Source organism: Mustela lutreola, chromosome 6 (assembly GCF_030435805.1).
Source record: "Mustela lutreola isolate mMusLut2 chromosome 6, mMusLut2.pri, whole genome shotgun sequence".
In the NCBI taxonomy this organism is placed as follows: Eukaryota; Metazoa; Chordata; class Mammalia; order Carnivora; family Mustelidae; genus Mustela; species Mustela lutreola.
Window position 1 is genome coordinate 156,023,863 of NC_081295.1, and position 13,272 is coordinate 156,037,134.

At 44.2% G+C, this 13,272-nt stretch overlaps 2 protein-coding genes and 1 pseudogene across 2 annotated transcripts; 1 reads left to right on the forward strand and 2 right to left on the reverse strand.

Moving 5' to 3' along the window:
- Positions 1-946: 946 nt before the first annotated feature.
- On the reverse strand, positions 947-12,724 carry LOC131833056 (histone H3.1-like; annotated as a pseudogene).
- LOC131833002 (histone H1.4-like) lies at positions 9,958-10,574 on the forward strand. The gene has a single exon (XM_059176250.1). It carries the CDS (start codon positions 10,104-10,106, stop codon positions 10,572-10,574), a length of 471 nt encoding a protein of 156 aa, XP_059032233.1. The 5' UTR covers positions 9,958-10,103.
- LOC131833012 (histone H2A type 1-H-like) lies at positions 11,021-13,164 on the reverse strand. The gene is made up of 2 exons (XM_059176257.1): positions 12,732-13,164; positions 11,021-11,172 (listed from the first exon to the last, which is right to left on the reverse strand). The coding sequence occupies exon 1, from the start codon at positions 13,123-13,125 to the stop codon at positions 12,733-12,735; it is 393 nt and encodes a 130-aa protein (XP_059032240.1). The 5' UTR covers positions 13,126-13,164; the 3' UTR covers positions 11,021-11,172; position 12,732.
- Positions 13,165-13,272: the final 108 nt, after the last annotated feature.

Here is a 13,272-nt window from a genome sequence, read left to right on the forward strand (position 1 = left end):
GACCTTGGCATACGGCAAACGAATCTCCCTGGAGACTCTGATTGTAGGTATTAAGGAATAACACAGATGCGGGGGAGAGCTTCAGGAGTATTTCTTACCTGAGCTTGAAGTGTCCTGCTACATTGTTCCCCTCTCTCTTGGGTCATCATGCGTCATCGATCCTGGCATCTCCCCAGCTGGAGATTTGCTTTCCTAGAAACTAGGAAAAGCAACAGAACGAAAGTCCTGCCTCCTCACCAAATTTGTCAGGGTGGTAGGAGAACGTCTCTTTCGAGACAGTTCTTTATTCTGTTTAAATAATCTGGAATTGAGTTTTTGTGATTGCATCCACAAAACATTCATGAATTCACTTGCAGCACCTCAGGAATACATGTAAACTCATACTATAGTCCCATTATTTATCCTCCATTTACTCACTCAGTGTCACAAACTATTAACTTATCGTCACATTACCTGTGAGAGAAGAGTGGTTAGTGATTTGCCACACATGACAGATAGAAAATGACAGTTCAGGACTTTAGTAACAGCAATAATAATAAAAAACAGAATTTACCATGTGCCATGCACTAGCCAAATGCTTTGATTTTATTCACCCTAAACCCATAAGGTAGATACTACTGTTATCCCCATTTTACAGATGGAAAAAGAGACACAAGGTTAAGGGGCCTGAGACGACAACACAAAAACTAAGCGTCTATGAGAGGTTTCCAGTTTTTTTAAATCTGAGGGGAACTTACAAATTTCTTAAACTATACATACTCTACACCGCGATGGTCCCCTAAGATGCTTCACAAAATCACATACTTCAGGATGACACCAAGACACAGGGCTAAGCTGCAGTTTCTGCCATCTCCACAGGACCTCAGAAAAGGAAAGCATTAACCCACTTAGGTCGGCTACCTTGACTTCTCTATTGCTGACACGAAGGGGAGAGATTTGAGGACAGATCAGGTTGTGCTGCTTACAACGGAATCCTCCCCTCCCTTTTAACGAACTCAGTGACGTTAAGATTGAAACAAGACACTTGCTTAAACACAAACCTTTATACAGTCACCTAACCCAAGTTTACGATTTCGTATAAATGTTCTCACTGTAAACTGAGGGGTACAAAGTATCAAGCGTGAAAAACTAAGTACAGACAGTTCCAGGGTACATACAGGAGTTAACAAAAGCAACAGAACCCACAAATGATAAACACTACAATCACAAACTGGCAGAATAAATGGGAAATGGCCCATATTGGTTAAGTGTGCAACTCTCTCTGGCGACTACATGGGTGGCCCTGAAAAGGGCCTTTGGGTGGGTGATATACGAAAAATTGCGAAGCAAAGACAAAAATGCTCAGCCCCCGAAGCCGTAGAGAGTGCGGCCCTGGCGCTTGAGCGCGTAGACCACGTCCATGGCCGTGACCGTCTTGCGCTTGGCGTGCTCCGTGTAGGTGACGGCGTCGCGGATCACGTTCTCCAGGAACACCTTGAGCACCCCGCGGGTCTCCTCGTAGATGAGGCCGGAGATGCGCTTGACGCCGCCGCGCCGGGCCAGCCGCCGGATGGCGGGCTTGGTGATGCCCTGGATGTTGTCGCGCAGCACCTTGCGGTGGCGCTTGGCGCCCCCTTTGCCCAGGCCCTTCCCGCCCTTGCCACGACCAGACATGATGACTCAGGCCTCTCCAAAGTTCTCAAACTCCACGAGCCAGGGCACCAAGCAGATCTTTTATAGCAAGGCGACGGACCTGTTTGAAAACAGCAAGGGCAGGGGCGGGACCACACTCAGCTCCCGCCCACCGCCGTTTTCTCCCGCGCTAAGCTCAGCGCACATAGGGCAGGCGCGGCGCGTAAAGCGACCGACCGTCCTGGTGGCGGCACCAACGCACACGCTCTCCACAAAGAAGCCTCCTACCTGGACTTCACACTTCCCAGACAACCCGAGAAATACTCAGTTACTACTGGCTGTTTCCCTAGGAGACGCTGGAAATACAGTTTGAGGCTCATCACAGCTTTTTCGCTAAGTTTGTGTTTGTGTTATTGAAAGACCCCCCCCCGTTGTTAACTAATTAATTGCTCTTTTGTTGTGTAAGAGTACCCCTCATCCCCTTGCAATGAAAAGACCCTTCCCCCAGGGTTGAATTCAGTGTAACTGCTCTTTTGCCTTTCTGTAACCGCTTGGCTTTTAGGGCATGACACTTGTCTCCTGTTTGAACAAGATACCTTCTCCTAATAGCCGACGCAAGGTCACGCAGGCAAGGGGGCTGCATAGTCACGTAGACAGGATGTCTTTCTGCTGAGTAATAAGGTCAAACTTCCCCTCTTTGTTTCCCCTTCCCGCCTTTCTTTTCCCGCGAGGGGGTCTTCCAAAGCCAATCCGCTAACACCAAGTATGCCTTTTTTCAAATGTTCAAATTGTCAGCCAATCGGCCCCGTCCCATCCGGGACTTGTTTGTACCTGTCTATAAAAATCCTGCACCACCCCAGCCAGGTGTGCTCAGCTAGCAGGAGCTGCTGACCACCCGCAGGCGCGCGCTGACCACCCGCAGGCGCCTAACAATAAAGAACCTCTTGCTGTTGGGGATCCGCAGGTCTTTCATTATCAAGTCATGTCTGGTTCGCTAAGCGAGGCTCGCGGGGATGCAGCTGGGTAGTCCTACGGGGGAACTAAGGAGAACGTTAAACCTTTCAAAGTCAAACCGGGTTCAACATCACTGAAGGCTGTGCTGAAGGTGGTAAATCTGTGCATCCCAAGGTAATGAGAATTTGTGCTGTGAGTTTCAAGTTCATGCCTTGAGCCTGTTCTTAGTTAGGCACTGTTTAGAGCTCGCGCGGTTTCTGCCACCGCGTTCCGTGCTCTACCCCTTACACAGCCTCGAGCCGCGCTCTGGACGCAGCCTGCTGCCCAGCTCCCTATTTGACCTAGGGCAGTCTATATTCGGGTTTTGTTGTGTTTTGTTGTTGTTGTTTTGGTTTTGTTTTTCTTTTTTTTCTTTTCATATGTCTAAGACAGTCTAAGTTACAGAGCACTGAAGTTTAGAAGGGATAATCCATGTGACATGTTTACTGTCTGCAAATAAACACTCAACATCATTAGGATAGATTGTGGATACTCTCCGCTCCCCCCCCCCCCCACTCTGTATTTAGCCCTCTAAAGTGGTGGGCCTAACAAAGCACCCTAGTTTGCTACAACTTTCTTTCGAGAACTCCCTAAATAATGAACACTGAAAGATTGAATTCATCAGAAATTCCTTTGAGGAGTTGCAGCTGAATTGCAGAAATCTGCCTTCTCCAGGATCTGTGAGGAGGGCCTAGTTCATCAAAGCTGTTTTCTAAGTTGATGGTGCATGGGGACAAATTCCCCATGGGGTTTCTACCCTCAGATACAGTGACAGGATGTAGGACATCTAGGAACTTGTATAGAACACAAATCCCATCTTTACCCCTACTATCCAGCAACTGTTTCTTAGCGATTCCTGCATTTATGTATACAGGCAGCTACCACTGTGATGGGCGGGGCCTGTACAGTGTGCCTGTGGCCAGCCCCGGGAGCTCTCAGTCATTTATACCCACCATTACACCTGCTATTACATTACACCTGTCATTACACCTGCCGATCCTCCTGTGGTTAATTCTTACTCACAAGGGCGATCTTGTGACTTTAATGGATTAATAAAGAAACACATCTGTTAACATTTCAACAGTTTGGGATTTTGATAAATTTCATAATGGTACTGTCAAATAATTATTTTTCTATGTAATCCTATGTATATTCTTTTTTTTTTAAAGATTTATTTATTTGACAGAGAGAAATCACAAGTAGACAGAGAGGCAGCCAGAGAGAGAGAGAGAGAGAGAAGCGGGACTCGATCCCAGGACCCTGAGATCATGACCTGAGCCGAAGGCAGCGGCCTAATCCACTGAGCCACTCAGGCGCCCCTCCTAAGTATATTCTTTTAAGCACTTAAAAACATTGTCCTGGGAAGGGGCCCATAAGCTTCCTCAGATGTACAAACAAGTCCATGACGTGAACTGATCAAGAACCCTTCTTTGGGATTATCCGAACCTTGAAAGACTGCGTTTTGAAAGCGAAGACTGTCAGAACGGTACACATCCTACCCCCAGAAGATGAACTGCCTTCAATTCCCCACTTTGGATGACATCTCCCTGCTTCAGGAGTCTCAGTCCAACCCCGCTAGTTTTGGTGAGGGGACAGAGCAGGAGTGGGAGCCGCCATGGCCATATCAGGAACGTATTCCAGTTCAGTCTATGGTCACTGGTCTATCATCAAAGCCAAGCCAGACTCGTCTAACAACCCTGCTGACTGAAGGGCAACAAATTGGGGTAGCTCAAAGAATGGGTCTTATAGGGGTGCCTGGGTGGCTCAGTGGGTTAAGCCACTGCCTTCGGCTTGGGTCATGATCTTGGGGTCCTGGAATCGAGTCCTGCATCGGGCTCTCTGCTCAGTGGGGAGCCTGCTTCCCTCTCTCTCTCTCTCTCTGCCTGCCTCTCTGCCTACTTGTGATCTTTCTTTGTCAAATAAATAAATAAAACCTTAAAACAAAACAAAAAGAAAAGAATGGGTCTTATACAACACCTGCCTCAAGGAGTTTATGACCCTGGAAGGCATGGATCAGAAAAAAAGATCCGGAAGTGGGTTATCTGTATGATAGACTTTGTGGGGACCCATTCAATTTCCAACGACTGTGTGGATGACTGGTTGACGAGATCTTCACGTGCCCTCCTTGCGTGGAGACAGGGGATGGCACACTGCCTTCAACCTACGAAAATAACTGAGCCAGGGACCCTGGTCTGACCTCAAGTGAACCATCCTTTTTGGTGGTTTGGTTTTGAACTTTGTCACTGAGGCCAAAAAGCCAGGGATTAGGAATTAAGATCATGCACAAAAGTTTCTGGAAAATTCCTGAATGGCTACAGAAAGTTAGGGGGGGAAAGTAGGACGGTATTTTTATGTAAAGCCTTGATCCAGTGCTTAAAAATGTAATAGTATTTAGATCTTGTTATGCACCAGTGCAAAGGAATTGTGTAAAGTGTTCCAGCAGCTATATATTTAAATTGTGTGTGTTGAAGACCAAGAAAAAGATAGGGGTTATTTTTCTTGAATGAAATATCCCTCTTTCTCCCCCACCCAAATTTTTTTATGAAGTTGCTGGCATTTGGGACAAAGCTTTATTAAAAGCGACAATTTATAAAACTGGTACAAAATAAGTAGTTTTAAGTTTCTTTGCACAGTTCTTTTTTTCCATTGGAAATGGAATTCATTGCCTTAAGTCTTTTTAAATAGTATATTATTATCTTTGGGGCTGGCTCTATGCTCAAAACCAGGTTTATTAATGACCTATTATAAGTGTTTCATCTGTTTGCACTTAGGAAATGCAGAATTCAAAGTGATTGCCTAGCTTGTCAGCAAAGATAGATGCACTATCCTTTTTCTATAAAAATCAAGATAATGCCAAGAGCCCATTCAAGTAAAGTGGGGGTTACTATTACCCTTTCCTGTGTGTGTTATGTAATTATTTTGGTTGTTAATATGATAATTAAAAGTCAAGGTAAATTTTGTAAAGTATAAGAGACTCATAGTCATAGGAAACAAACCGAAGGGTGCTGTAAAGAAGGGTGGGGGGTGAAGGGAGGGGGAGGCTGGGTGACGGACATTGGGGAGGGTCTGTGCTATGGTGAGTGCTGTGAATTGTGTAAGACTGATGAGTCACAGACCTTACCCCTGAAACAAATAACACATTATATGTTAATTGAATTTAAATTTTTTTAAAAGGTAAATTTTAAAAATCCTAAGGAAAAAAAAATGTGTCTGCATTGACTAGATAGTAAATGTATATCATATATATCTGATTCATTTTATTTTTTATCACATATTTCTAAATCATATTTTATTTATAAATATTGATGTTATTATTTCATACCAAATTGTATGCCTCTATGTTAAGGTTTTCTTTTTGTTTCCAATTCCAATATACTAACCAAAATTTATAATTAAAGAAGTTTAACTGAACTGTATTTTTGTTTGGTTTGCATGATTATTTTACTGTTATTAAAATAAGCTATATCACTTAAAAAAAAGTCAAGGTAAATTTTACATGTTAAGATGTCTGATTTATTGAGCTTCAATTATGCCACCGTGCTTACGTCAAAAAAAAGTGGCACCACGGTGAAGCTGAGAAACATTGCTCAGTTGTAACAGTTTTGATTTATTCCTTCTTGTGACCTCTTTCCCTTACTGTCTGGAACCATACAAAATGATACTTCATCCCTTATTATTGTAGCTCTGAGGTTATTGAAGTTATATAAACACATCTCATTCTCTGTTTCCTAAAAAGGAAAGTCTGCTGGCTGACTGACAAGTCTAAGCAGGGAGAATTAGGATAAAGTATGTTGTGTTTTGCACACAAACACAGAATTTGTAGAACCACATGACTTTCCTAGTTGAAATCTCAAAGAGGGAATTTCTCCTTTATTTTTTTTCTTGCAGTCAATGTAAGAGCACTCTGGATCTCTAAGCTTCTGAAGTGTTAGAGGTAGAAATGGTTTAGTAAAGATGTAGTTCATCATGTCCTATCTGTTCACCATGTGTATTTTTTCCTAACGTACTCAAAGGTAACGTAGCTGTTCAGCTCAGTGATGTTACAGCTAAGCATCATTCATAAGCAAATGGAGAAGCAATGCCAATCTAACGAATCAGAAACATTTATTTGATACTGAGTAGAATATTGACTCTAACACTTTTCTACATACAAATACCATAATCGAATTTTAGAAGAATTCAGTATGTCATAAATACTTCTTAAAGATTTGACACTACTCTGTAGTATCCATATGTTGGTTAAATTTCTTACAAGCCCCATGATGGAAAGACTTGAAAGATGAATTTGAGAAAAACTGAGGATTATCAGGTTCTGTGAAATTATTACATGTATCTTGCTTAAGTTTTGTTCACTAATTTATATCCACCCAATTACATAAAGCAAATTTTGGGGGGTGCAGAGAGGAGCATTGGGAAATGCCATGAATGTTGGTATGAAAACCACACGTTAGTAACAGTAATCTGATGGAGGTGTGTAAGGGTAAATGGCGATGATTTTCCCCACTTAGCAACAGTCAAGGTTATTTCATCTCCCTCTTAATATTTTATCTTGAAAAAATAATGTGTCTCAGTTTTCACTTTTCCCTTCAGAACAGAGATATTTTTCTAGGCATTAGGCCCCATCTCCTATTTTTGACAACAGAGAGATGTTTCCTAGGGTGAGGAGATATAACCGCTACATAATATGTTATAACCCAAATAATTGCTAGATATTGGGGCACCTGGGTGGATCAGTTGGTTAAGCACCTGCCTTCGGTTCAGGTCATGATCTCATGAAGCCATATCAGGCTCCATGCTCAGCAGGGGTAGGCCTCCCCCTTTTCCTCTGCCTCTCTCCCCAACGCACACACACACACACACACACACACACACCCTTTCTCTCTCCTCTCTATCTCAAATAAATACATAAAATCATTTTTTAAAAAGCCACTTTAAAAAAAAGTACTCTCTAGATGTGTAAAAAGATTCCTTTGGGATTAGCATAGTGGTCTCTCACAATATACAGAATTGTCACCAGCTCTATCCCCTGTTTATCTGCCTTAAAAGAAGTAACAGATCCATTTTGCTCTGCTCTATGAGACTTGTGAGATTTCTTCCCTCCTAAATGTAGTCAGTACTGTGCTGAGTTACCTGAATGTAATTCTGTTAATGCTTACTCAGTCATGTGTTTTTTCTCTCTCCTCTACATTAATACAGAAAGATCACTTTGCTGACAGAGTTCCTTTAGTTCTTCAACATGTGAAGTGAACCCCGTAAGTTTCAAGTTCATTGACCATTTCTAATAAGAATATAGTCGCTGAAGCATCCGTCCTCTGTGTATACTGAGGTGAGGATCAAGACTGTCTCAGGAGGGACATAGTTGGGCTACTCAGAGCTCAGTGGTAGTCATTGGAGCTGGCTACTGTCTTCATACTTCCTCTGGACCTTCAATGGACTAAAAGGTCTCAAAGAACTCAAGTGTGCCTCAATTAATAAAAAAGAATGGGGGTTTTGTATGTAGAATTGACAGGTATGTCAAGGTGAATGATATATTTCAATTGGAAATGACATGGTGAGTTTGGTTATGTAGAGATTATAGGGAGACTGTAGTCTGGTGTATGGAGGTGCGATAGCCAGAATATCCATAAGCATCCAGAAATATCCAGAAGCATCCAAAAATACAAGTTTGACATTTAGGCAAGAAGACAGACCTGAAGGGAGAGGCTTGGAAGTTATCCACATCACAGTAACTCAGGAGCCCATGAAGGTGACTGGGGCAGTACCTTGAAGACTCCCTACATTGACGCGGCGTAGACAAAGCTCTTCTTGGTACTGCCTCTCTATTATTTCCCCCATCAAGGATGTAATTCTTGTTCTTCTGTTTCCGATATGCACTGACTACTGCCACAGCCTGCCATGGCTCAGTTTTTCTGGAATTCATACTCCTCATTACTATCAATGAATAATCTTCAAAACCAACTATAATGAATCAAATCACGTTAAGAGGAGTAGGAATGCATTTGCTCCATAACGAGTGAATGCACAAAGTAAAAATGATTTATACTAAGTCGATTGTTCATCTGGTCTTACCCATTTGAATCACGTTCATATTTAAGTTAGTGACATTAACTTTCATGGTTCACTTGGATGTGCTAAAGGAAGTAATCAGTCATTTCTTGATTTTACAGGGATCAGAGATGAGGGTGAAACACTCACCTCTTAGGCTTTGCTCTGTGCCTTCCCAGCATTTCTTTCTTTCACTGTCATAGGGGAACACAGATTGCTACATGTTTTAAAATAAACATACTACATTAACGAGAAATAACTGGAAGTGATGAAAATAAAAATTAAATCACTTTCAACTATAAATGTATTCCCTATTCAAAATTAAACATTAGATATAATGTTTCTTACAACCTTATTTCCTTGCATAAGTAAGAAATATAGTAGCAAACATAAAACACGCTTTTCAAATATTGCTCGTCTCTCAAGTGAGTTCTATGGATGTGTGAGGATGTGTGTCTTATATGTATATATTCTTTCATTCTATTACATTAACAGGTTACCAAAGTTTATACTCCCCAGGCATGCCAGATTTCTGTACCCCAAAGCTCATGAATATTTTAATTCCTAACCCCCAATTCAATCACTGTAAGTAAAAGATTTTTTTTAAAAAACAAATAAAGAGGTCTAACTCTCTTTTATATCCTTCCTGGATTTCCTCTGTCACCATCTATGTTCACAGGACCAAAAACCGTGTCAGAAGGATGACACATTGCTGCATTCCCCATTTCCCTGGACAAACCTTGAAATCCTGAAACTCCCAAACTAACACGCCATATTGGACGAGAAGCAATGATAAAGCTTTTTCAAAGTAATTACTGTGTCAGAATTAGCTGAGAGCTAATGGATGGATGGACAGCTAAAGGATGACAGCATCCATGATTCTCATTCTGTACAGAAAGAGACGAAGAGTCTATTATGTTTCGTCATACGAAACAGACTTTCTGGGTAAATCTCCATGAGAACTGAGCAGTTGTTGAATATATGAGGAGCCAAGAGTGTCTAGAATATCACTAGAGAGCAAGAGATTGAAAGCACAAAGGGAAGAATTTATATTTTAAGGGAAAATCGAGAAGTTGTCTCTCTGACCGGTGAATCTCTGAGAGTGTCAGGGGATTTTGAAAAAAGCTGAGACTAACGAGATACAAACTGGAAGAAGAAAGCATGAAGATCTCAAAGCAGGAGGTGTCCCGCTTCGCTCCCGAATAGAACCGGTGTGATTCCTCCACGGGAAATTTTATTTTTTCTGCTTTCCTCAGTTGTAACAAACACAATTCCGGGACAGAGCGGAGACTCGGTTGCTGTCAGGTTGGGGACGGAGCCGGGAGCCAATCAGCGCGCGGCGTCGTGGTTGTATATATACACACACGCGCGCCGGCCGCGCAGCTCAACTCCGAGACTTTCTTCTTCTTCTTCTTCTTCTTTTCCGCTTTTCCCGTCAGGAATCCCAACGCACGATGTCTGAAACCGCACCTGCCGTGCCTCCCGCTCCGGCCCCTGCCGAGAAGACGCCCGTGAAGAAGAAGGCCCGCAAGTGCGCCGGTGCCGCCAAGCGCAAGGCGTCCGGGCCCCCGGTGTCCGAGCTCATCACCAAGGCCATCGCCGCGTCCAAGGAGCGCAGCGGCGTGTCCCTGGCGGCGCTCAAGAAGGCGCTGGCGGCCGCCGGCTACGACGTGGAGAAGAACAACAGCCGCATCAAGCTGGGCCTCAAGAGCCTGGTGAGCAAGGGCACCCTGGTGCAGACCAAGGGCACCGGCGCCTCGGGCTCCTTCAAGCTCAACAAGAAGGCGGCCTCTGGCGAGGCCAAGCCCAAGGCCAAGAAGGCGGCCGGGGCGGCCAAGAAGCCCAAGAAGGCCGTGGGGGCGGCTGTCACCAAGAAAGTGGCCAAGAGTCCGAAGAAGGCCAAGGCGCCCAACCCCAAGAAGTAAGAGTTTAGCTAGCTGAGAATACTTCTACGGCTCTTTCCCAGCCACACAGCCTTATGGAAAATGTGGTAGCACTTGGTTTCTCCACTGTCACAATGTAAGAAACCTAAAGTAAGTACACAGCAATCTTTCACAGAAAAGGTCATTGGCTCTGAAAAGAGCCTTGGAACTTAAGGTTGAAAGGTTCTCATCACTGGCACAGAAGAATTTAGGCTCTCTCGCCACGGATACGGCGCGCCAGCTGGATGTCCTTGGGCATGATGGTGACGCGCTTGGCGTGGATGGCGCACAGGTTGGTGTCCTCGAAGAGCCCCACCAGGTAGGCCTCGCACGCCTCCTGCAGCGCCATGACGGCCGAGCTCTGGAAGCGCAGGTCGGTCTTGAAGTCCTGCGCGATCTCGCGCACCAGCCGCTGGAACGGCAGCTTGCGGATCAGCAGCTCGGTGGACTTCTGGTAGCGCCGGATCTCGCGCAGGGCCACCGTGCCGGGCCGGTAGCGGTGCGGCTTCTTCACGCCGCCCGTGGCCGGCGCGCTCTTGCGGGCCGCCTTGGTGGCCAGCTGCTTGCGCGGGGCCTTGCCGCCGGTCGACTTGCGCGCCGTCTGCTTCGTGCGAGCCATCCCAAAATTAACCACAACAGGTTGCTGACAGAACTATGAAACCCTACCAAACTCTACTACTAGATATAGATACTCATTATGATTGGACAAATACTTGCTTCCTAGGGCTCCAAATGAAGATACTGGTAGTGACTGACATTCACTCCCTGAATCACATGACCTCCACTACATGTAGACCAAAAACTGTTTTCCATCAAAAATAGAAGGGAAAAAAACTGGGGAGAAAAAAAACTAACATACTCCTCCAATCTGCTTGTTAACTGCCGGTGTTTTCAACTCTCGCGTCTAACTTATTTACAGTTATCTCTTATCTACCTCACCTGTTTATTTACAATGTCCTTTAGCTTTTGAAAGTATAATTTAATACCAGTTAGTCCAATGATTTATTTTGCTGGCTGAATAAAATTTTTATTAATTTATTTGACAGAGAATACAAGCAGGCAGAGAGAGAAATGGAAACAGGCTCCCTGCTGAGCAGAGGACCCGATGCGGGGATAGACGCGGGGCTCGATCCCAGGACTCTGGGATCATGACCTGAGCCAAAGCCAGAGACTTTAACCCAGAGCCACCCAGGCGCCCCTGGCTGAAAAAAATTTTAAGTTTTGACCCCGAAAACTGCTTTTCTTTAGATGGTTTTTGAAAAGATACCCTTGAGATGTGATTGGCCAAATAATTTTTTTACTCTCATTGGAGTGTAGGAAGACTAATTTCAGGTCTATTTCATGAAATCTATTCAAACTCCGTTTTTTCAAAATTTTTTTTTCAAAATGTTTTTATGTAACTCCTAAATCTACCATTATCCCTGAGTTAATTTCATGCATATTACTATATCTCATTAAATACATAGTCATTCTACACTAACTGAAGGTTGTGTAAAATGGTGTTAAAAGACACCCAAAGTGTAAATGGTACAAAAACATCACTGTGTATCTTTTTAAAGTCATACTGAACCCGAGTTACAAGCCTCTGTATAAAAGACAAGAAATTCCAGACCATATACTATTGTAGTCCAGGTGACACCTGATTTAGGCCCAGCCCAGTAAAGTTGGATATTGGTTAACGTTTTTTAAAGTATAACTTCCAGATGATTTTGTCCACTAAGGTTCAAAAAAACTGCTTTCAATAGGATATATTAATAAAGGTATAATTTTATTAATCTATAGATCACTAACTAGACTTGTATCAAACTTTCAACATAAACCAAGCATTACACTTCCCCTTATCTTACGAATGGCTTATAAGGCTACAGGAGGCCATTATTAATATACTTTTGAGGTGGCCTCAACCTCTACATACCATTTTAATTTGTAGGTGGCAACTTTTTTATTATGGTACTCTAAACTGAATGGCTAGTTTAACCTTTCTGAGGAGTTGGAAAACTAACTTCCCTTCTTGAATCGATAAACTATCCTGCAGGGTATTTTCAATGAGCTACAGTTAATAAGGCAAATGTAAGCCCTTTCAATGAGCACGGGGGTGGCTCTGAAAAGAGCCTTTGGTTAAAATGGACCCCTCAATGAATTAAGATTCTATTTCTCCACCTTACTTGCTCTTGGCCTTATGGTGGCTCTCGGTCTTCTTGGGCAGCAGCACGGCCTGGATGTTGGGCAGCACGCCGCCCTGCGCGATGGTGACGCGGCCCAGCAGCTTGTTGAGCTCCTCGTCGTTGCGGATGGCCAGCTGCAGGTGGCGCGGGATGATGCGCGTCTTCTTGTTGTCGCGCGCCGCGTTGCCCGCCAGCTCCAGGATCTCGGCCGTCAGGTACTCGAGCACGGCCGCCAGGTACACGGGCGCGCCGGCCCCGACCCGCTCCGAGTAGTTGCCCTTGCGGAGCAGGCGGTGCACGCGGCCCACCGGGAACTGCAGACCCGCCCGCGACGAGCGCGTCTTGGCCTTGGCGCGCGCCTTGCCGCCCTGCTTCCCGCGTCCGGACATTTTAATACTCTCTAGCCGGTATGCTCCGTAACGGAAAAAGAAAATGGGGATGCAAATCCTTCCAGCAAATGAGAAGCAATTATACTTACAAGCCGAATTGTAAATTGCGCGCTTTGATTGGCTAATACAATTTGGAAGTTTGCAACC